This window comes from Aotus nancymaae, unplaced genomic scaffold, assembly GCF_030222135.1.
Source record: "Aotus nancymaae isolate 86718 unplaced genomic scaffold, 86718_ANA_hifiasm-v0.15.2.pri h1tg000029l, whole genome shotgun sequence".
In the NCBI taxonomy this organism is placed as follows: Eukaryota; Metazoa; Chordata; class Mammalia; order Primates; family Aotidae; genus Aotus; species Aotus nancymaae.
Window position 1 is genome coordinate 94849519 of NW_026988442.1, and position 24510 is coordinate 94874028.

Sequence of the window (24510 nt, forward strand, 5' to 3'; positions counted from 1 at the left end):
GACGGCAGCAGGAGAGGACTCCCATCTACCACTACTGGCTTTGAGGATGGAGGAGGGGGCTGCAATCCCAGGAATGCAGAGGCTTCTAGAAGGTGGAAAAAGGAAACAGATTCTCCCCTAGAGCTTACAGTGGGAATATGGCCCTGCAGAAACTTTGTGACAAGTGAGACTCGTGTTAGACTCCTGACTTCCAAAAGTGTAAAAGTTTGTATTGTGTGAAGCCACTAAGCTTGTGGCAGTTTCTTACAACAACATTAAAAAACACATAGAAGTTACTTAACTTCTCTCTATGTCTCCACTTCTTATAATAGGGGTGACAGCACCCACCTTGTAAAACAAGACATGATGGGGATTACAATCATCTGTGAAGCTGTTAACTCAGTGTCTAGTGCAAAGGAAGTGTTCAATACACGTTGGTTTAAATTATTAAACAGTAATAACAGAGCTCCAATTTACAAAAGTAGCAGATTAGCTTGACACATGGTCATTTCGCCACTGGACTTTGGGAAAGCCCCATCTCTTCCAGAATGTGCCATATTTGTATCAGAGTCACTAACATAAATCAGAAGAATGCAAAAAGGCAGCTACTTCTGGGACTTAAAACAGACCCTAGAGTTTGGCATGGAATGACGTTTATACAGAGGCTGAGCACAGATATGTGTGGCAGGCCCTGACAAAACGGCCTCCAGATCTGTGAAGACATTGCGTATCTACAAATATTTCAGTAACCTCTGTTAGTGAATTCTCACAGCATCCAGAGTTCACCCACTTAAGTGGTAAAGTAGACAGAAAAACCAATTCCAATTCTCCCCAAATTTCATTCAATCAGTGTTTTCAAGGTTCTGATCTAACATCAATGCCAATGGTAGGAGGCCAAGGAGTATTGCAGTTGGGATTTCCCCATCCCTTCTTCAGAGATGGCAGAGAAATGACCACCTAAGGAGGAAAAGCTGCACAGTACAGATGTGAATGCTTTTCAAAAAGGCATTAACATAAAAAGAACCAATCTTAACAAACCGTTCAACTATGTCTGTTACCCACTGTGAATCTGATAATGAAAGAGAGCACGAGACTGCAATTCCTTTCTGCCATTTTCACCACAATGGGATCGGCTCGGGCAGTCCCAGAGAGGCAAACACTAGAACTGAAAAAGCAAGACTTGTATTTCTCTCACACATCCACCGAGTCCCTCATTCTGACGCCTCAAGGAAAACTCTACTCCCATTCTTTTCATTTTTTGGCAATCAGACATTAAAATAGAAAATATTTTTAAATTAAATGCCTAAGAAAGCAAAACTTACAAGCAATCGTCCGTGCTTTCTGCACAGAGACTAACTGTCTTCCCATCTCGGCAAACAATCTGCAGCATGCAGTCTTTTGACTTTCCATCCGGAGGCTGAATATCTATGAGAAATAAGGCAGAATAAAGGAATTTTTTTCAGGATTTCTTCTTACATTTTCTAAGAACTACCAGCTCAGAGAAGCAAAGGACTAGACGATAAATCAAGTGCTACATCTATGAAAGAACCCTCTGCCTTTCCAAGAAGGCAGAAAGAACATAGCTAGGCTGACTGACAGGACCAGCTGCCAAGACGTCTACAAAATGTTTTCCTTATAATGGATATAAAGAATAACTTCAGGAAACGACATCTCAGATTTTTTCTTTTTCTTTTTTTTTTTTTTTTTTTTTGTTTTTGAGACAGAGTCTCACTCTGTCACCCAGACTGAAGTACAGTGGCACAATCTCGGCTCACGGCAACCTCCACCTTCCGGGTTCAAACAATTCTCTGCCTCAGCCTCCCGAGTAGCTGGGATTACATGTACCCGCCACCATGACCAGCTAATTTTTTTTTTGTATTTTTAGTAGAGATGGGGTTTCACCATCTTAGCCAGGCTGGTCTTGAACTCCTGACCTTGTGATCCATTGCGCCTGGCCGACATCCCAGATTTTAAGCAACTGATTGGAGTCAGCATCAAACAGAAGCCAGTTTCTGAGTACAAAATCAACACAGTCTAGGGTGGTCTGTGCTTCTTGAGGTTCCCAGCACGCTGGTTCCCTCACCTCAAGTAGAAGAGACGTGGAATGGTGAGTTTAACTCAGTTGAGAAAATTGATTTGCCCCTACCATGTGGTTCAAGATCTAAGTGCCTGGGGCCCCACTGTGGTCACCCCTCTAAGATAAAACCCTTCTTCAATCTGTTAATGAAAGCAGAACAGGGAAGGAAGAGGACCCAGCTCCCACTAAGACAGAGGAAGAGCCGAAGACAGAAGTTGGCCAAGACAGGCCAGCTTACCCCGACATTCCTGCCCCATGCGGATGTTGATGCAGTCCACTGGCATGTGGACCTTATCCTCGACATTCTGCCGAGTCTGGTCGTCATAATAGATTAGGTGACCATCCAACCACAGATCAAACCAATTCTTCTTCCAGCGCTTCAAAATAGTACCTGGAAAAAAACAGTAAGGTTAGTAAGTCTTATGATTTCGCCCAAGTTGGAATGCAGCGGCTACTCCCGAACATGATCATAGCTCAATGTGGCCTCGAACTCCTGGGCTCAAGCAATTCTCTCACCTCAGCCTCCCTTTTAGCTGGGACTACAAGCACATGCCACCACGCTCAGCTGAAAAGTCAGCTTTGAGCCAAAAGACCAAGGACATAGTCCTCTAATTCACAGCAGAAACAAAAGGATCTCTCCCCTGGCCCCTTAACAACACCTGTGTAGAATTACCCAAAGCAACCATCAGGATGAAAGGGAAAGCAGAGCACCCAGCCACCCACCGCTGCTTCCGCAGGCTGCAAGCAGCACACACTGTCCACAGAGAAGGCTGCCAACCAACTTAGAAGTCCCAATACTTTCAATTTAGGTTTTTTTTAAAAAAAGCTTGCTTTTCAGCAAATGAAATGTATCTAACATTTAATTCTCCATACAGTACTAAAGTTTAAACCTCTCAAACTTTTAAACTTTCTAAATTTCCAATACTGTCTAAATTTGCTAGATTGATCAGAAAATGCTGGACTGTAAAGTCTCTATATGCAAATAAAAATAATACTTTCCTCTTCTGAAAAAACATGTTTTGGCCAGGCGCAGTGGCTCACGTGAGTAATCTCAGCACTCTGGGAGGCCAAGGTGGGTGGATCACTTGAGGCCAGGAGTTCAAGACCAGCCTAGGCAAAATGGTGAAATCCTGTTTCTACTAAAAATACAAAAATTAGCTGGGCATGGTGGCTTGTGCCTGTAATCCCAGCTACTAGGGAGGCTGAGGCAGGAGAATCGCTTGAACCCAGGAGGGGGAGACTGCAATGAGCCAAGATCGCACCACTGTACTCCAACCTGGGAGAGAGAGCAAGACTCTGTCTCAAAAAGCAAAAGAAAAAAACACATTTTTTTCCCTTGTCCTTAAGAGCTTACACAGATACTGTTTCCTACCATTTCCCAGAGGAAGCTCACAGTATGGAAGGTGCCCCCTTCCTGATGCAGACCCTGGAGAAATGAGCACAGCAGGATGTAGACCAGGCCCCGCCTGGCCTCCCATGCCGACTCCCATACTGTACACATCCTACTGCCTCACACATTTCTGTCAGCTTGAGCGAATTCATCCTTTCATTTGTGATCTTGGATCAGGTACTTAACTTTATAAAACTGTAATTTCCTTGACTGCATGAAGGGAAAACCCCAGTAATGGACTTAAAGGCCAGTTGTAGCTCCAAGTCATCTCTGCAACTTTCTCACATCCATTCACTGCCCACTACGCCTTCTGTTCCTACACACCTCACCCTGTTCCTGGCCAACACGCCGAATCCCATTTCACGCACTTCCCTTTATGCTGCCAGGCCTGCAACTGGTGTCAACCAGATACGTGCCATCCAGCTTTCCTGCCACTATCAGGCACTCTCCTCACCAGGAGGGGTGTCCACTGCACTTGCCCAAGTGACCACTAAGTTATACCCAAGCATCCATTTGACTGACCACCTGGGCTGTGCAGAAACTACCAAACAGGCTGGGTGCAATGGCTCATACCTGTAATCCCAACATTTTGGGAGGCTCAAGTGGGTGGATCACTTAAGCCCAGGAGTTTGAAACCAGCCTGGCCTACATAGCAAGAGCCTGTCTCTACAAAGAAGAAAATAGCCAGGTATGGTAACACAGGCCTGTATGCCCAGCTACTCGGGAGTCTGAGGCAGGAGGACCACTTGAACCTGGAACATCAAGGCTGCAGTGAGTAGTTTTCATGCCACTGCACTCCAGCCTGGACCACAAAGCAAGATCCCATCTTAAAAAAAAGAGTCAGCCAGGCACAGTGGCTCACACCTGTAATCCCAGCACTTTGAGAAGCCGAGGTGGGCAGATCATGAGGTCAGGAGTTTGAGACCAGCCTGGTCAATGGTGAAACCTCATCTCTACCAAAAATACAAAAAATTAGCTGGGTGTGGTGGCGCATGCCTATAATCCCTGCTACTTGGGAGACTGAGGCAGGAGAATCGCTTGAACCCAGGAGGCAGAGGTTGCAGTGACCCAAGATTGCACCATTGCACTCCAGCCTGTGTGACAGGGCGAGACTCTGTTTCAAAAAAAAAAAAAGTCCTACTAAATAGAACCACAGAAACAGAGAGGTGGAACCACTGGGTCAAGGATTTCTGCTCAAGTGTCTCACCTGCCATCAAAGCCCTGGCTGCAGACTCCCAAATCAGGCTGTCCTCCAGAGGCCAGGACTGGATTCCAACAGTATACGTGGCAATGGCAGGAAAAAGTCCCGAGGACAGCTTTGCCCACATCACACGTGTATCACCACCGTCTACAACCCCGTGAATGTAATACACCTCACCTCGTTTTATTGGCATTGATAGTTCTACTTTCAGGAAAAGAAGGAAAATTAACCCACACGTATAGGTATGGGGTTATAGTATAAGTCTTCTGAATAAACACTTCTGAAACACCCATGGACGAGGACACTGGAAAAGTCTATCTGACTTATTTAAAGTGCATCTATTTTATGTACATCACCATGCTGGACGCTGACGGGGAGCACAAAGTTACCAAAAGGGTCACTGTTCACTCTGTCGACAGAGCGTTTACATCAAGCTGTAGTGGAAAAGGGAAAGCTCGCCCTCAAACACAGGTGTGGTAGAGCCTGGGGAGTAAAACCAAAGGCCATCCGAAGGGCCAGTAAAGGAGGCTCCAATACGCCAGGACTGTCTTTGTGAAGCTAATGTCACACCTGTCTATTCTAGGACTACAGGACTATCACAGACACGGGACACAGGGTTCAGCTCCAGGCTGGGAACAGACGCACAGGCTCAAGGCCCGCCTCCTGGTGCGTATAGTGTCAGTGCTGAAATCAGACAGTCCTGAGTCTGAATGTACATTTGTCGCCACAGTTTACATTTAGACGAGTTACCTAACCTCACTGAATCTCAATTTCTTCAACTGGAAATAATACCACTTATGTGACGTCTCTGAACAATAAATGGTATGTGACACAGCTCAGTTTTTGACTAGAATCACAAATGACACAGTAGTCACTTTTCCCTTAACTTCATTCTTTCTAGTATAGCAGAATAATCTGCTTCCTCTTTTCTTTTTTAGAAATAAGATTGGTTCTCCTACTTTAAAACACAGTATGAATCTCACCTGGAGTGACAGCCTCAGAGATAAGCAGACACTGTATAAAAGATAGGTTTGAAAAGATAAGCCTAGAAAAGTGACTCAAACCCATTTAAAAAAAAAAAAAAAACCTGAGTCTCTTCTCGAGTCCTTTTGGAGATACAAAAGTTTTGGTTTTAGATAAACTCATTGCCTCAGGTCAAGTCTTCAGCCACATAATTACAAAGACTCCAAGTTTGAGAATCTGAGTCACTGCTCAATCCCCAGATAACAGAGGCAAGAGAGATCAGCACCTCTGTGCCAGTATCTCAGCTGGGCTCAGTTAGATCCAGGCAGTCCCAGATCCATCATTAATAATAAGGCACACAGCCATGTGCAGTGGCTCACACCTATAATCCCAGCATTTTGAGAGGCCAAGGAGGGCAGATCATCTGAGACTGGGAGTTCAAGACCAGCCTGTCCGACATGGAGAAACCCCATCTCTACTAAGAATACAAAATTAGCCAGGTGTGGTGGCACATGCCTGTAATCTCAGCTACTCGGGAGGCTGAGGCAGGAGAATCACTTGAACCTAGGAGGCAGAGGCTGCATTGAGCCGAGATCGCACCATTGCACTCCAGCCTGGGCGACAAGAGCAAAACTCCGTCTCAAAATAAATAAACAAATAAATAAACAAAACTAAATGAAGCGCGCTAGTGAGGAGAGCAAAAGCAGCAGGGACTGCCATTGTTCCCTAGTTCCTGACAACCCAGCAAGCAAGGAGGAGCTCCTGGTGTGCGAAGTCAGTTCACAGAGATCTAAGAATGTCCAAGGGGAACGTCAAGGCCACAGCACTAGTAAAACTTTGTTTTTAAACATGATCAGCTTTAAGCAAACAGAAACAGAGATTGCCCTTTGGCAATGCCAATCACAGGCCGTACATCCTGTACTCACTCTGTCGCAGCAACCAGCCACTCTTCACAAATGCCATCTCTTCACCTACAGAACAAGAACAGACAGGTTCAAAATCATACACAGAATGAGCATAGCCTGTCCAGACCAAGTCTCTATCCTTATCCCCTTTAGCATCAGCTGAGGAAGGGCCCAAGGCCATTTTAGCTCAGTGCCCGCCTGGCATTTAACGAGTACCTCCTCAGTGGGGTTCCTGCACTCCGCACCCTGTACCATGTCCCTTCCTCCCACACTAGCCTTCAGCCTCACCACCCAGCCGACCTGACTAAGTTAACACCACTCAACAAACATAAAGCAGCCCCAAGGACACAAGATTCAGCCCTCTCAAGGACGTGGAGGATTCTCGTGGCTTGCTGGAGCCCCAGCGTGCCTACGTTTGGCATTCCCAGTGGGGTCCACACGGCCCAGGCAGGGGTCCTGCACTGGTGTCAGCGGTGACTGATATGGAGTGGCCAAGTTAGGGCTAAAAAGCAGAAGTCATCAAGAAAAAGGTTCGAAAAGTCAACTCCATAAAAATTTAAATTTTCTGTATGGAAAAAAAGTCAAATGTGACTTTAAAAGTGACAAATTAGAAGAAACATTCACGGCTGGGCATGGTGGCTCACGCCTGTAAACCCAGCACTTTGGAAGGCCGAGGCAGGTGGCTCACCTGAGGTCAGGAGTTCAAGACCAGCCTGGCCAACATGGTGAAACCTAGTGTCTACTAAAAACACAAAAATTAGCCAGACGTGGTGGCAGGCTACTCCAAAGGCTGAGGCAGGAGAATCGCTTGAACCCAGGAGGCAGAGATTGCAGTGAGCCAAGACTGCGGCACTGTACTCCAGCCTGGGCAACAGGGTGAAACTCCACCTCAAAAAATAAATAAATAACAAGAAACATTCACAACCATATGGCAAGAAGGAGCTTATTTCCTTCACTTACAAAGTTCACACGTATCACACAGAAAAGGCAATCACTTAGCAGTTCACAGAAAAAGAAATACAAAGGACCAACAAACTCATAAAAAGACACTGAATTTCCCACTCAATTCAACAGATACAACCCCAACTACACAGTTACCTACTGTACCCATCAGGTGGGCACAAATGAAAACCTCCGAGACACTCAGCAAGGAAAAAGTGCAACGGAGGAAAAAAAACTGCCGCAACCTTCCAGAGGGAAATTTGACAAAATCTATTGAAACTTTAATAGTTCATATACTTGCACCCAGCGATCTCACCATGACTAGGAATTTGCCTCACTGAGATATGTGCAGAGGTTCACTAACACACACACACACACACACACACACACACAAACGCCTGCTGCAACATCACATAAACTGCAACGGCGCACCATCACCAACATGCCCCATGATGAAGGACTGCTGAGTGGCACCTCCACTCAGGACAGATTGCCAGGCAGGTGAGGGGGAGCAGCATGTGCTCAGGCTGCTCCTGGGAGGAATCCTAAAACCTGTGAAGGATGTGTCTCTGGAAACGAAATGAGGTGAGTCTGCATGTGTCACAGAAAACAGAGGGTGACTGGTCCCATTACCCTCTCCTGGACTATTTGAATTAGTTAACAATTTGCATGCATTATTTTCTTTTTTCTCTCGCTGCAACACCCAGGCGGGAGTGCAGTGGCGCAATCTTAGCTGACTGCAACCTCCACCCTCCAGGTTCAAGCAATTCTCTTGTCTCAGCCTCCCAAGTGGCTGGGACTATAGGCACACGCCACCACACCTGGCTAATTTTTGTATTTTTAGTAAAGACGGGTTTCACTGTATTGGTCAGGCTGGTCTCGAACTCCTGACCTCAGGTGATCCACCCGCCTCAGCCTCCCAAAGTGCTGGGATTACAGGCGTGAGCCACCGCACCCAGCCACTTTATTTTTTGAAATCAATAGGTATTATTTGGAAGCTGAAACTGTGAGCCACTTTTGCTTTCTGCTTTAGCTTTTATAGCTATGTCTTTAAGGCACTAAGGTTTATAAGGTTAGCAAAAGCCCAAAGGGGCACCTCAGAAGAACCAATGGGTCTCTCATGTGGCTCCTTCCCCATATCTAAGCATGGCTGAATTCTAGCCTTTCTCCGAACCTTTATAAAGAACTCCACAAGCCTCAGTCATCCCATACTCCAGCATCTCCAAAATCATGCACGCCGAAGCTTCTTGCTCTCTTTGCAGTTTTTTTCAACTTGTGCTATTTGTCCTTACCAAGAAAGGAAATGCTTTTCATCTTTCCCCAGTCTTTCTCTCCCGAATTTAGGTTCTCAAACACAATCCCCAGCAAACAAAAGCCAGTCTCCCTGTCTCGCAGAGGATGTGAGAGGAAGCTCCCTGCTGCTCACTGTGCTGGCAGCCACCCTCTGACCACGAGGGACAGGTGGGGCAGCTGATCCAGAGACAGCAGAGCTCACACTGCTGAGCCCACACTGCTGAGCCACCGACTTCGCCAACCCCCAAACCCACCCTTACCCAAGACTTTCTACTAAGCAGAATGATAGATTTATCACTTAAGGTGGTTGAATTTGGTTTCCTGCAACTTACAGCCTACAACATCCTAAAACAATTATTTTACTTCCAAAAGGATTTGATGCAGAGAACCACCAGCATATTTTCATTAAACACAATATTCTTAGAGCACCTAATGTGTGCCCAGCCTTGTCCTAGACAGTAAGGATACAGCAGTGACCAAGCCAAAATGCTACTTTCATGTAGCTTAGTATAAAGGGAGGAATGCTGTAGATAGCATCACATCTGTGCAGTGGTGTTCTTAACCCAAAAAACATTTTTTTAACAAAAAAAATGAGAGGGCAAAGCATGTATGCATTCACGTCAAATCCTAGATATGTACATTAACACTACACCTTCCTGCATCCATAATGTGAATTCTCAGCATATTCCATATGAAAAAAAAAAAAAGAAACAGGCTAAAAATTACTAGCAAAAGTACTGAGAGATACCTAGTCACAGCAAATATAAAACCTGACTGAAACACAGCCATACAACTTCACTGGTGGTTATATAAATATACAAATATAAAAATGTGGAGTAACAGAAAGGAGTCGCCTGAATTTCTGTGGTGAATTTCTTTACATTTCTAATGGTTGTTTTTGTCTGTTTTTGCTGTCGCCCCGCCTGGAGCCCAGAAATCTCAGCTCACGGCAGCCTCCACCTCCCGGATTCAAGTGATTCTCCTGCCTCAGCCTCCTGAGTAGCTGGGCTTACAGGTGTGTGCCACCCCACGCAGCTAACTTTTCTATTTTTAGTAGAGACAGGATTTCACCTTGTTGGCCGGGCTGGTCTCAAACTCCTGACTTCAAGTGATCCACCAGCCTCAGCATCCCAAGGTGCTGGGATTACAAGTGTGAACCACCATGCCTAGCCTTCTAATCGTTCTTGATATTAATTTAGCTATATTTGCTATCTTTTTTTTTTTTTGAGACAGAGTTTCACTCTGTCACCCAGGCTGGAGTGCAGTGGCACTACCTATGCTCAATGCAACCTCCGCCTCCCAGGTTCAAGTGATTCTAGTGCCTCAGCCTCCCAAGTAGCTGGGATTACAGGCATCACCACACCCAGCTAATTTTTGTTATTTTTAGTGGAGACAGGCTTTCACCATGTTGGCCAGGGTGGTCTCAAACTCCCAACCTCAAGTGATCTGCCTGCTGTGGCCTCTCAAAGTGCTTGGATTACAAGTATGAGCCACTGCGCCCAGCCTGCTATCATTCTTAATGGTTAAAATGTCAGACCAGTGTAACACTGAGATTAAGAACAGCTTCAGTTATTCAAAGGCCCTTAAGAATCTGAGCCCAACAATCCTACATGCTGTAAGATCAACACTACCACCACTAGCATCTGTGAAGATAAAGAGTTAAAAGAGAGTCTTAGGGGAAACCTTAAGGACCCGGGGATCTCCTGGTATCTCTGAGTATTATGTACTAATTGTATGGGTCAACATCTGATTCAGCAGATGACATGGTTCGGCTCTGTGTCCCCACCCAAAATCTCATGTTGAATTGAAATCCCCAGTGTTGGCAGAGGGGCCTGGTGGGAGGTGACTGGACCATGGGAGTGGCTATCCTCGACACTGGTCTTGTGATAGAGTTCTCAGGAGATCTCGTTGTCTGTAAGTTCACTCTCCTGCTGCCATATGAAGACAGGCCTGCTTCCCCTTCACCTTCTGCTATGATTGTAAGTTTCCTGAGGCCTCCTCAGCCATGCCTCCTGTACAGTCTGCAGGACTCTTGAGTCAATTAAACCTCTTTTCTTCCTAACTTACCCAGCCTCAGGTAGTTCTTTGTAGGAGTGTGAGAACAGACTAACACAGCGAATGCTGTGTCTGTGTTTTCTCTGGTGTTTCCTTGAGGTGGACCTGGATTTCTCTTACTTTTCAGGTAGCTGAGTCCCAAAGGATGGCAACAAGGAGAAACTGGACAGCAGACTTGGGAATCAATTCAGGCCACTTGAGTAAGATTCAAAAAGAAAAAAGAAATGGAAATGTCTACATCTAGAGGACATTATAAACATACCTTTGGTGTTCCTAAATAAAATAACTCAAAACTCTTAGAGAAAAGGGAAATCAGATTACGAGACAGAAAAGAAGTTAAACTGGAATTAGCAACAGAAATGACTTTTTAAAAGCCTAATTCCTCTGCTGACTTAAGTAGCTTCTTATCTCGTGTCATACTGTCTATCTATCCTCATTCTGTGGAACAATCTCATGTACCTCCCAGAGCCCAGATTTTTATCTCTAACACTAGTCTCCTCACAAACAAGCCAGCACTCTTTGAAAATGAGCTACTTACAGTTTACAGGCAGGATATGTCGAGATACCTAAGATATCTTATCACCGAAAAGCACAGATGCTTTCAAGAGTGCCTTCAGAAAGCGTCAAGAAGCCACCCAGCTTAAGAGCGAGCATCTAACAGCCAAACTGTGACACAAGTGTCAAATCCAAAGGAAAAATTACAGCTCATTACGACCAACTAAGGCTGAAAGGCACCCTGGGTTTAAGATGATTAAAATGAGATATATTACAGTAGAATGTATTAGAGAAAAGACACACCTTCTGATCATGGTTTGGCTGTATTCCCACCCAAATCTCACCCCGAATTGTAATAACCTCCACATGTTAACAGTGAGGCCAGGTGAAGATAACTGAATCATGTGGGCAGTTTCTCCCATACAGTTCTCATGGTAATGAGTAAGTCTCACGAGATCTGATGGCTTTATAAATGGGAGTTCCCCACATAAGTTCTCTTGCCTGCCACCATGTAAGACATGACTTTGCTCATCATGTGCCTTCCACCATAATTGTGAGGCCTCCCCAGCCATGTGGAACTGTGAGTCAATTAAACCTCCTTCCTTTATAAATTACCCGGTCTTGGGTATATCTTTATTAGCAGCATAAGAAGAGAGTATTACAGTAAATTGGTACTGGTACAGCAGAGTGCTATTATAAAGATACCTGAAAATAGGGAAGTAACTTTGCAACTGGGTAAAAGGCAGAAGTTGGAACAGTCTGGAGGGCTCAGAAGAAGACGGGAAGAGGTGGGAAAGTTTGGAACTTCAAAGACTTGTTGAGTGGCTTTAACCAAAATGCTCGTAGTGATATGGACAATAAAGTCCAGGCTGAAGTGGTCTCAGATGGAGATGGGGAACTTGTGGGGAACTGGAATAAAGGTCACTCTTGCTATGCAAAGAGACTGGTGGTATTTTGTTGCTGTCCTAGAGATCTGTGGAAGTTTGAACTTGAGAGAAATTATTTAGGGAATCTAGTGAAAGAAATTTCTAAGCAGCAAAGCATTTGAGAGGAAGCAGAGCATAGAAGTATGGAAACTTTGCAGACTGATGATGCAATAGAAATGAAAACCCCATTTTCTGAGAGAAATTCTACCCTACTGCAGAAATTTGCGTAAGTAACAAGAAGCCCAATGTTAATCACCAAGACAATGAGCAAAATGTCTCCAGGGCATGTCAGAAACCTTTGCAGCAGTCCCTCCCATCACAGGTCCAGAGGCCTAAAAGGAAAAAATGGTTTTGCAGGATGGTCCCAGGGCCCCCCTGCTGTGTGCAGCCTAGGGACTCGGTGCCCTGTGTCCCAGATGCTACCACAGTGGCTAAAAGGGGCCAAGGTACAGCTCAGGCTGTGGTTTCAAAGGGCGCAAGCCCCAAGCCTTGGCAGCTTTCACGTGGTGCTGATCCTGCAGGTGCACAGAAGTCAAGAACTGAGGTTTGGGAACCTCCGCCTAGATTTCCGAGGATGTATGGAAACGCCTGAATGTCCAGGCAGAAGTTTGCTGCAGGGGTAGGGCCCTCACAGAGAACCTCTACTAGGGCAGTGTGGAAGAGAAACGTGGGGTTGGAGCCCCCACACAGAGTTCCCACTGGGGCACTCCCTAGTGGAGCTGTGATAAGAGGGCCACTGTCCTCCAGACCCCAGAATGGTACATCCACCAACAACTTGCATTGTGCACCTGGAAAGCCACAGACGCTCAATGCCAGCAGGTGAAAGCAGCCAAAAGGGGGGCTGTACCCTGCAAAGCCACAGGGGCGGAGCTGCCCAAGGCCATGGGAGCCCACCTCTTGCATCAGCATGACCTAGATGTGAGACATGAAGTCAGAGGAGATCATTTTGGCTTTAGGATATCACTGAGCATTGGATTTCAGACTTGCATGGGAACTGCAGTCCCTTAGTTTTGGCCAATTTCTCCCACTTGGAACAGGTGTCTTTACTCAATGCCTGCACCCGCACAGTATCTAGGAAGTAACTAACTTACTTGTGATTTTACAGGCTCAGAGGCTGAAGAGAGCTGCCTTATCTCAGATGGGACTTCGGACTGCGGACTTTTGAGTTAATGCTAAAATTAGTTAAGACTTTGGGGAACCGTTGGGAAGGCGTGATTGGTTTTGAAATGTGAGGACATGAGACCTGGGAGGGGCCTGGGTGGAATGATATGGTTTGGCTGTGTCCCCACCCAAATCTCATCTTAAATTGCAACAATTCCCATGTGTCAAGGGCGGGGCCAGGTGGAGATAACTGACTCATGGAGGCAGTTTCCCCCCACACTGTACTGAGGGTATCAAGTCTCACTAGATCTGATGGTTTAATAAATGGGAGTTCCCTTGCACAAGCTCTCCTGCCTGCTGCCATGTAAAACATAACTGCTCCTCACTTACCTTCCGCCATGACTGTGAGGCCTCCCCAGCCATATGGAACTGCTGAGTCAATTAAAACTCTTCCCTTGGCCGGGCGCAGTGGCTCACGCCTGTAATCCTAGCACTTTGGGAGGCCGAGGTGGGTGGATCACCTGAGGTCAGGAGTTCAAGACCAGCCTGGCCATGATGGTGAAATCTCATCTTTTAAAAATAAATAAATAAATAAAAACTCTTCCCTTTATAAATTACCCAGTCTCAGGTATGTCTTTATTAGCAGCTTAAGAACAGCCTAATACACCTTCCAATATGAGTTCAATTTCACACAATTGAGGACAGGGGGACTGATTTAAAACAAACAAAAAAGGTTGAAACACTGGGAACACTTTGATAATTGTGATAAACACTTGAAAAACTTTGAAACGCTCTGATAATATCCCCTCACTGGATAATTCAAATGGCTGCTATGTTAATAGTGGGGGATATTTGTTGCAGTTACTACCTAAACATCGGGATTTCCCTTTTAAGACAAAAGACTAGACTTGTGAGTTGAGAGCTCACGTGCACTGAAACCTGGATGGCAGGGGAGACTGCAGGAGCAGGCTTCAAGCCTGCCTAAACTCAAGCTGCTGGAGAGAAATGGCTGTGGGGAAACCAATCACGGATTCACACAGTAAGGAATATGTTGCGGGAATACACTGGTTTTAGTGACTTGCACAGCTGGGCAAGCACTTACACACCAATCTCCAGAAGTCAGAAGAAAATAAGGGGATATATAATAAAAGTTCTATGACACTGAGAGCCTCCTAACGTACCTGTGGTACCTTCACCTGGATCAGAGAGTATCATCATCCACAAGGCATCTTGGGGACCGAGGCTGGGGCATCTTGTCACCTTGGCAGCTACGCTCTTCACCTCCATTAAAGAGATGTGTATCCCTTGTCTGTGTCAACTGGCCTCTCCTATCTGTCGGTCACCAAGCTGGTACGACCACCACCACCACCACCCGAACATTACTTGCCTCACCAGTTTCCACCACTGGCAGCAACCCACCCTTGCCTCTAGCTCCTAGTTCAAAAGTAGCATGTAGCACAGCCCAGACCCCTCCATGTGGGCAGGATAAATAAGAAACCAAGGGCGACAAGTCCTTAAATAAGTGGACATACTCATCCTCTCCCTAAATGACCCATCTCCCCTATACTGGACTGCAGTGAACCCTTTCTATCTACAGTGTGTCCCCTGCCAGGTTCCTCCACTGTATCCTGAATCTTGCTCACAAAGCCGAGGAGCGGACACTGTCACTCAGCCAATGTGCCTTCAGCCTTCCAGAGACTCACATGCCACTACTTCACAGGCGTCCCCTTCCCTCCACCTCCCCATCCACCTAGACCAATTCCTGGTCCCGATATGGCTGGCCTGCCCTGCCTGAAGGTTACGTAGGTCCCAAGGCTCACAGGGAAAAACAAAAAGAGGCAGACTTTAAACATCCATCTTTCCATTCTTTTCTTTCCTTATGTTTGTGTAGACAATTCACATTTCTTGTCACTACACACTACAATTCACAGGGGAGTTATTCTAAAAGGGAGACGACACAAGCGTGACACTGAAACACGGATCCAAGACAAAAGAAACACCAAGCTAGGCGGCAGCTCATGCCTGTAATCCCAGCACTTTGGGAGGCTGAGGCAGGCAGATCACCCGAGGTCAGGAGTTCGAGACCAGCCTGGCCAACATGGTGAAACCCTGTCTCTACTAAAGATACAAAACTAGCAGTGTTGTGGCGGGTGCCTGTAATCCCAGCTACTCAGGAGACTGAGGCAGAAGAATCGCTTGAACCCGGGGAGTGGAGGTTGCAGTGAGCTGAGATCACGCCACTTCACTCCAGCTTGAGTGAAAGAGTGAAATGCTATAAGAAGGAAAGAAGGAAAGAAAAGGAAAGGGAAAAGGGGAAAGGGGAAAGGGGAAAGGAAAAGACAAACCAGTAATATGAAGCTTGACATGCTGGCAATTGCTTTGCAATTTCCAATGTTAATGATAAATTATAAGAAGCACAGATGGCTAACTCCACTTCCTCCTGAAATTGCAACAAAAATGAGAGTTAGGAGAAAACAAGGCATAAATCCACAAAGAGAACAGTAGCAGACAAAAGCAGATGAGACACAAACAACATTTTGAAGGTTCTAAGTAAACCAGACAAGTGGCAACTAACATAGAATATGGCCACCTCTGCTTTGTCATATGTTAATAGAAGCCAAAACACAGCAAGCCAACTCCTGCCACATAAAAATAGAAAGATTGACAAACTGGAGGTAAGAGATAATTCTAAAGGTGGGGGAGAAAATCAAGAGAATTAACTGAAAGTCTTTAAAAGGGTCACTAGGCACCCTACCCATGCAGACAGCGACCTTCCCTGACCCTGAAGATGACACTTTGGGCATGACCACACCACACACAACTCAGAGTGACAGGTCACACTTAGAATGGACATACAGTAGGTGAAAGTCAACTTCTCCATCTTCCTCCTTACTTCCCAGACTCTAGCTCTGAGCAAAGGCACAGTCCCAAGAGGAAAGGCTCACTGATAGTGACAACTGGATGTTCTGCAATGAAAAAGCCAATCCTTGCCTAACACCTTCCAGGGAAGCTCACCAAGAGATAGACGTGAAGCAAACACACAGACTTCCAACCAGCTTTTCAGTTCCTCTCTTAAAGAGGAATACAGAGCAAGCACCATCAGCCTGAGTGGGAAAACTACTGGTTTTCCTCTGCTCTCTCATCGCAACAATCAATACAGAAGACTTCTTCGACCAAATGTGTGAGGGTTTCTCCCCACATACCAAGCAAGCAATCAGTTATGCGGCAGGCCCATGCATAGTGTCAAGCATCTGTAATCCCAACACTTCAGGAGGCCAAGATAGGGGCGGACACTTGACCTCAGGAGTTTGAGACCAGCCTGGGCAACATGGTAAAACCCCATCCACACAAAAACATACAAAAATTAGTGGGGCATGGTGGCGCACACCTGTAGTCTCGGCTACTGAGGGACTGAGGTGGGAAGACCACTCGAGCCTGGGATGGGGAGGTTGCAGTGAGCCGTGATCGTGCCGCTACATTCTGACCTGGGCAAGAGTGAAACCCAGTCTCAAAAATAAAAATAAAAATAAATTCTGCAGTAAACACCAACCAGGTGTCCAGTAATTCAACTGTCACACTGTCTACCTGGAGATAGCATCAGATCCCACAGGTTGAGGGCTCAGTCCCATCAAACTACCCACCCTCAGACACCAGCTGCAAGTCAAGGCCTCTGGAACGAGTGACCAACTAGCTTCAAATCAATGAGAAAGCAAAGCAGCTTGGAAATCCGATGTCTCTAAAAAAAAAAAAAGAAGAAGAAGAAGAAAGAAAAGTAGCTCAGAACAACCAGAAGAACAGAAGGCATGCGAATTTAGAAAATGGGTCTTTAGTTACCACAGCCTCGCCCATGCTCAGGGTTAACTGTTTAAAGGCACTTGGGGGCTTTTTAATCTTCCCTTTCCTGTAGTTTCCAGACAAGATGATAAATTACCAAGACTTTTACTCCAAGTCACACAATTTGACCCTCACCCATTTTCTTCATGTTCCTGGAATATGTGATACAAAAAACAACGTACAGCCGACCAACCGTTCACATTCAACTTAGAAACTGCCCCCATTTTTGCCCTTTAAAATCCCACTTGTAACTGTTGCCACTCGAAGCATATATTCAGGCAGGGCAACTTGAACCTATGCTTCCCAGGTTGCTGTCCTCAAATCTGGACTAAATAAACTCTCTATTTATAGTAAATTTTGCTTTAGTTTCTTTACGTCTATTAGAATTCCCACAGCTTCCTGTGTTTAATTTGCTAGAGCAGCTCATAAAATTCAGATAAACAATGTCTTAAATTCACCAGTTTATTATAAAGGGTATTACAAAGGACACAGATGAACAGATGCATAAGGCAAGGTATTAGTGTCCAGGCCTCTCCAGGCACAGCACCCTCCCTCCAGGAACTGCCACGTGTTTAGCTATCCTGGAAGCTCTCCAAACCAGACCCTTTTGGGTTTTAATGGCGCCTTCATGATATTAGCATAATTGATTAAACCATCAGCCACTGATGATCAACATCACCTTGACCCCCGGCTCCTCCCTGGAAGGTTAGGGGCAGAAATTAAAGTTCCAACCCTCAAATCCCACAACGGTGTTTCAGGTGACCAGAGCCCATTCTGAAGAAAGTCTGCAGGCCATCAATCAATCATTAGCATACAAAAGGACAACGTTTTGAAAATTTAAGGATTGTATTAAAATAGGAGTTGTAAGGCAGGAAATTAGGTTAAAGACCAAATAAACATTTCCCATATCACAATCAGACACCAGAGAAAAATCCAGGCCATAAAAGATTGACATTAAAGAAAATAAAATTTTAAAGGAAAAAAAAATCTTCACAAGAATCAAAGACAATGCTTGGTACAAAAGAAAACTTTAAAAATTTTATTTTCAGCCAGCCACAATGGCTCACACCTGTAATCCCAACACTTTGGGAGGCTGAGGTGGGTGGATCACTTGAGGTAAGGAATTCAAGACCAGCCTGGCCAACTTAGCGAAACCAGGTCTCTACTAAAAATACAAAAATTAGCCAGGCATGGTAGCAGGCTCTTGTAGTCCCTGCTAATCAGGAGGCTGAGGCAGGAGAATCGCTGGAACCCGGAAGGGAGAGCTTGCAGTGAGCCGAGATCGCACCACGGCCCTCCAACCTGGGGGACAGAGCGAGACTCCAACTCAAAAAAACAAGAAAAACAAAAGAAATATTCAAAGTCCTCAACTAAAAATAACCAAAATTAAAAACTCAATAAAGAGTTGAAAAGATTAAGATGGAAGAAATCTCTTTGAAATGAAGAGTTAAAAAAAAAAGCACAAAAGATGGAAAAAAATTAAAAATTAGAGGATGAGCATCAAATATAAAATATTCTGCTGATCGGGCACGGTGGCTTACGTCTGCTAATCCCAGCACTTTGGGAGGTCAAATGCATCACTTGGGGTCAGGAGTTCAAGACAAACTTGGCCAATATGGTGAAATCCATCTCTACTAAAAATACAAAAATTAGCTGGCCGTGGTGGCACACGCTTGTAGTCCCAACTACTCGGGAGGCTGAAGCAGGACACTGGCTTGAATCCAGGAGGCAAAGCTTGCAGTGAACCGAGATCATACCACTGCACTCCAGCCTGGGCGTCATGAGACTCGGTCTCAAAAAAAAAAAATTCTGCTTATAGGAGAATTTCATAAACAAACCTCAGAGGAAAGAGCAGAGAAACAATACTATAAAACCATTTCCCACAACAGGACAGCACATTTCTAGATTCAAAAGCTCCAATGAGTGTCCAGCAGGATAACTTTTAAAAGATCCTCCCTCCGTACGTAGGATGACTGAAATTTCGGAACATCAGGGACAAAGAAAAAAACCTAAAAACCTCCCAGAGGAAAAAAAGCATATATAAAGAATCAACAATCAGCAAGGCACAGGACATCTGGAGCAATACCTTCAAAGTGCTAAGGGAAAATTATTTCCAAGCCAGAATTCCACACCCAGTCAAACTAATGATCAAGGCCAGGCATGGAGGCTCTTGTCTGTCATTCAACACTTTGGGAGGCAAAAGCAGGAGAATTGTTTCAGCCCAGGAGTTTGAGACCTACCCAAGCAACACAGTGAGACTCTCTCTCTACAAGAAAATAAGAAATAAGCTGGACGTAGTAGCACACGCCTGTAGTCCCAGCTGCTCGGGAGTCTGAGGTGGGAAGATGACTGGAGCCCAGGATGTTGAAGCGCAGTGAGCCACGAATGCTCCTGTCACTGCACTCCAGCCTGGGCAACAAGAGCAAGACTCTGTCTTTGCCTGGCAGGGGAGGAAATTCCCAGACAAACATCTGTGAAGAAGGACTGGGGGGGAAAAAACACAGTCAAAATTGGAGTAGGACCAAGTACTACAGGGGGAAAAAAGTAACTAACAAATTTTCTGCAAGTTTTTGACTCCCTGGTGGATTGAAGGGTTTTACAAGGCAGTAAAAGTCTTCTATGGGCCGGGTGCGGTGGCTCACACCTGTAATCCCAGCACTTTGGGAGGCAGGGACAGGTGGATCACGAGGTCAAGAGATCGAGACCATACTGGCCAACATGGTGAAACCCCGTCTCTACTAAAAAGTACAAAAAATTAGCCGGGCATGGTGGTGCGTTCCTGTAGTCCCAGCTACTTGGGAGGCTGAGGCAGGAGAATTGCTTGAAACCAGAAAACAGAAGTTGCAGTGAGCCAGGATCACGCCACTGTACTCCAGCCTGGCGACACAGTGAGACTGTGTCTCAAAAAAAAAAAAAAAGTCTTCTATGATCAGAAGTCAAAAGATTACATGTAAATTGATAGCAATTTTCCCATATTCACAAAGATAAAATACTATTTTAAAAGGTGCCTCAAAAAGGGTGAAAATTGGCCAGGTGCAGTGGTTCATGCCTGTAATCCCAGCACTTAGGGAGGCCAAGGTGGGTGGATCACCTGAGGTCAGGAGTTCAAGACCAGCCTGACCAACATGGAGAAACCCATTTCTACTAAAAATACAAAAAAAAAAGTCAGCCAGGCATGGTGGCTCAAATTAAAAAAAAATAAAGTGAAACTAGTTGTAGAAAGTAAAAAGTTCCTTTTCAAAGTTTCCCTTCTTGTTAAATAATAATAAACGGTAGAAATCATAGTTTCTTTTAAAGACTAACTTTCTTCAAAGCCTTCTTGCTTTTTGCTGGTAACTCTTCATTAAGCCCTATCCTATGTAGCTGTTAGATGCAGGGAATAAGTGCACTCTACGTCCTTGTACGTTAACCAAGATATTTGTGCTGGACATGCTCACAGGCACGTATCACATTCTACGCCCTTGTACTTTAACCAAGATATTTATGTTACTACTTTTCTAAGTCCTTTCGCAGCAACTTCTTCTCTCTTCCTTATTTGGGCTTCCTTGTAAGGCCGGTTGCCTCGCTGGGAGCCAAATGGACACACCCTTCTCTCTCCGCGCCTGAAAACTACGTCACCATTCTGAGCGCATTACTCAGCATCTGGCCTCTCCATGCGGGCTCCCCACACCCATTTCCGCATTCCAATCTCAGTCCCGCACTCATCAGCAAACTATGTACTCGGCCCCGCTAAAATTTTTAAAAATCCTGCCAAAGACCTGCCCTATGGCAGCTTGCCCGTATGTCCTCAACCAGCCCACTTGCCAGTAGCCCAGCCTAGTTGCCAGTGGCGGCTCGCCTCATCCGTGCCCAGTCCTTTCACAACCAATGAGAGACTACCTCCGCTTTGTTTCCCCCGCAGCCAATCAACTACCTCCACTCCCTATAAAACCCCACGCCCCAAGAAGAGAAGCACAACTTCTTTGGCCCCTTTCCCAGACCACAGAACCTCGCCCGGGAGCTGAATAAATTGGCTTTTAATTTCCTTACTCCGGTCTCCGCTTCCTCATTTAACTCGGCAATAAACCTTACATTCCTCTTTTCCTTTGTTCTCCATTGCCTTTACCTGTTTAGAAAAGTCGTGGGGGGTTGTTTTTTTTGAGACAGAGTTTTGCTCTTCTTGCCCAGGCTGGAGTGCAATGGTGTGTTCTCGGCTCACCACAACCTCCACCTCCCAGGTTCAACCGATTCTTCTACCTCAGATTGCAGAGTACCTGGGACTACAGGTGTGCACCACCATGCCCAGCTAATTTTTAAAATATTTTTAGTAGTGACAGGGTTTCACCATGTTAGCCAGGATGGTCTCAATCTCTTGACCTCGTGATCCACCCACCTGGGCCACCCTGAGTGCTAGGATTACAGGCATGAGCCACTGTGCCCAGCCTAGAAAAGTTTTAAGTTGTTAGCCAATCAGGTTCAGTTTAGATTGTGAGGTCTGGCTCCAACCAACAGAGATCAGACACAGCAATAAGGACCCAATGCGTAAGGAGTAAGTATGTCTGCCTTTCCTTTGTTCATTGTACTCTCATGGCAAGATGGCTAACGGGAACACCCTTTCTGCAGAAAGTAAAATTGTTTTGCTGAGAAAACCTTTGGTCTGAATGCTAATTTTTCCTTGCAGTACCTAGGAAAAAACATTCTGTCTCTAGTTGTCTATAGTTTAAAAAAAACGTGGGTAGGTAAAACTTTTTTTTTTTTTTAATTCTAAGGTTTAAAGTACTAGTTTTTTTGGGTTTTTTTTGGAGAGCAATGGCACAATCTCAGCTCACTGCAACCTCCGCCTCCCAAGCAGCTGGGATTACAGGCACCTGCCACTTCACCCAGCTAATTTTTGTATTTTTAGTAGGACGAGGTCTCACCATGTTGGTGCCTCACAGTTACTAGAACTTGATAAACGGTAGCTGCTGTGACGGCAATTATTACTATTTACTATTATTACTATTACTTACTTATTTCCCCCCAACCAAAATTTGCCTAAAACATTCTAGAATAAGCTTGTCCAACTGGCGGCCCCAGCCCAGGACAGCTCTGATGCAGCTCAACACAAATCTGTAAACTTTCTTAAAATGCTATGAGATTTTTTGCACTTGTGTTTTTTAGTGTATCAGCTATCATCAGTGTTAGCGTATTTTCTATGCGGCCTTCTTCCAATGCTGCCCAAGAAAGCCAAAAGATCAGACACCCCTGTTCTAGAAGAAACAAGGACATCAGGCTACTTCTCCAATGGCTTAGAAGACTTCCATTTGTTTCCCTTAGCATGCTGAATTTCACAACACTGCATGACGTAATTCGACATTTCACTATTTGTTTCCTGGAGCAAAACTGAATGCATAAACTAAAACTCATCAGATAAAACGCTACCCCTAGCTGTTGGTCTCTAGAGAATAAAATACCAGCAAACTAGCCACAGAATAACACTATTTTTATGATAATAAACCCTATACAAAGCTTTAAAATATAAGCCATATTGAACAATTCAGATTATTTTAAATTTCAATCCGTTATCTCTTTGAAAGCACTGAGTGGAAACAGACAACAGGTGGACAAAAAATACTGCCTTTGGAATCTGAGAGTTCTTTTTTTTTTTTTTTTGAGACGGAGTTTCGCTCATTACCCAGGCTGGAGTGCAATGGCGCGATCTCGGCTCACTGCAACCTCCGCCTCCTGGGTTCAGGCAATTCTCCTGCCTCAGCCTCCTGAGTAGCTGGGATTACAGGCACGCACCACCGTGCCCAGCTAATTTTATGTATTTTTAGTAGAGACGGGGTTTCACCATGTTGACCAGGATGGTCTCGATCTCTTGACCTCGTGATCCACCCGCCTCGGCCTCCCAAAGTGCTGGGATTACAGGCTTGAGGAATCTGAGAGTTCTAAGCCTGAAGCCTACTTGGCCTTCTGCTCACTGGTATGACCTTGAGCGAGATTCTGAACTTCTCTAAGCCTCAGTTTTCTTACCTGAATGACAAGGCACAACCGATTACTTACACATAACCAATGGGGTTATTGTGATAATTAAAGGAGATATATCCAAATAGCCCTGTCGTAGATGGCCCAAAAGTGAAACTGGTCAGTCACAGTGGTTCACACCTGTAATCCCAGCACTTTGGGAGGCTGAGGCAGGTGGACCACCTGAGATCAGGAGTTCAAGACCACCCTGACCAACATAGTGAAACCCCAACTCTACTAAAAATACAAAAATTTAGCCGGGCATGGTGGCACACACCTGCAATCCCAGCTACTTGGAGCCAGAGGCAGGAGATTCCCTTGAACCCGGGAGGCAGAGGTTGCAGTGAGCCAAGATAGCGCTATTGCACACCAGCCTAAGAAACAAGGGCGAAACTCCACCTCAAAACAAAAACAAAAAAAAAAAGTGAGAACTGCTACAACTACATTTCTATTTTCTTCCAAAAGCTGGAATTCAGGTTTAACTGTCTACAACTAACTCTTGAGGATATCCCAGTTCTCTAGCTCTCTTTAGCTATAAAGTGGCTTCCTTATGAAAAAGAAAACTCATCTCTGTTCTCCAAGGACAATAATGGAGAGTCAGAGATGTCCCAGGTACATTCCAAAACAGAAGGGAAAGAAGGGTTGGGTGACCCATCATCTTGTAGAAGTCAGTTCCTATGTGGCATTGGCCATTTCCAGCTGGGAACCACTTCTTGACAACAAGCCTAATACAAGCGCAATCAAATGGCAGACGGGCCAAGAAAGCAAAGAGGCAGGAAAGTCCAACTTTCCATTTCCATCATCCACTGTGGGAGCAAACACACAACCAATAGAACAACTGGGTCAATCAGCTCCACTTTGGGAACCTTTTTAATAATCTGTTTTGCAGTTTGGAGTAGTTACTGTCATTAATAAGGTAATTCTTTAATTTCTTGACACACAGAGTAAGACAGAAGGCAGGCAGAGGAAAGGAGAAAGAAATATTAATGCAAGCTGAGAAGCATAAGCAAAGCTTTCAGAAAGAGCTGAGAGAAACCTCCCCCTTCCCAAGGAGTAACACCACAAGAGTATCTGTCCTTTGTCTACCACTGCTGTACACATTTAATCAACTCAGTCCTTGAGACTAACAGGAAATTTACTTACAGAATGTACCAATGCCTTTAAAATATAATGCTAGCAAAGAAGTGCTGTCAGGCTCTGAGTTCTTTTCTGCAGCCTTCTTCAATAAGCATTTACTGACCACCTACAAAGTGCCAAACACTATGCTGTCTATCAGGGAAACGCTGCAAACACAGCTTGATTCCTGTCCTCAGGAGAGCAGCATGTGAGTCGAGTAGAGAGAGAACCACCAGAGTAAACACCAG

At 45.2% G+C, this 24510-nt stretch overlaps 1 protein-coding gene across 1 annotated transcript in view; it reads right to left on the minus strand.

The window, feature by feature from the left end:
- PLEKHB2 (pleckstrin homology domain containing B2) overlaps nucleotides 1–24510 on the minus strand; it is a 49877-nt gene that overhangs the window by 24102 nt on the left and 1265 nt on the right. Inside the window, exons 2-4 of the mRNA XM_064382873.1 lie at nucleotides 6537–6581; nucleotides 2295–2447; nucleotides 1302–1404 (exon numbers count right to left, since the gene is read on the minus strand). Coding sequence (XP_064238943.1) covers nucleotides 1302–1404; nucleotides 2295–2447; nucleotides 6537–6573 — 293 coding nt within the window. The 5' untranslated portion in view covers nucleotides 6574–6581. The remainder of the gene's footprint in view (nucleotides 1–1301; nucleotides 1405–2294; nucleotides 2448–6536; nucleotides 6582–24510) is intronic.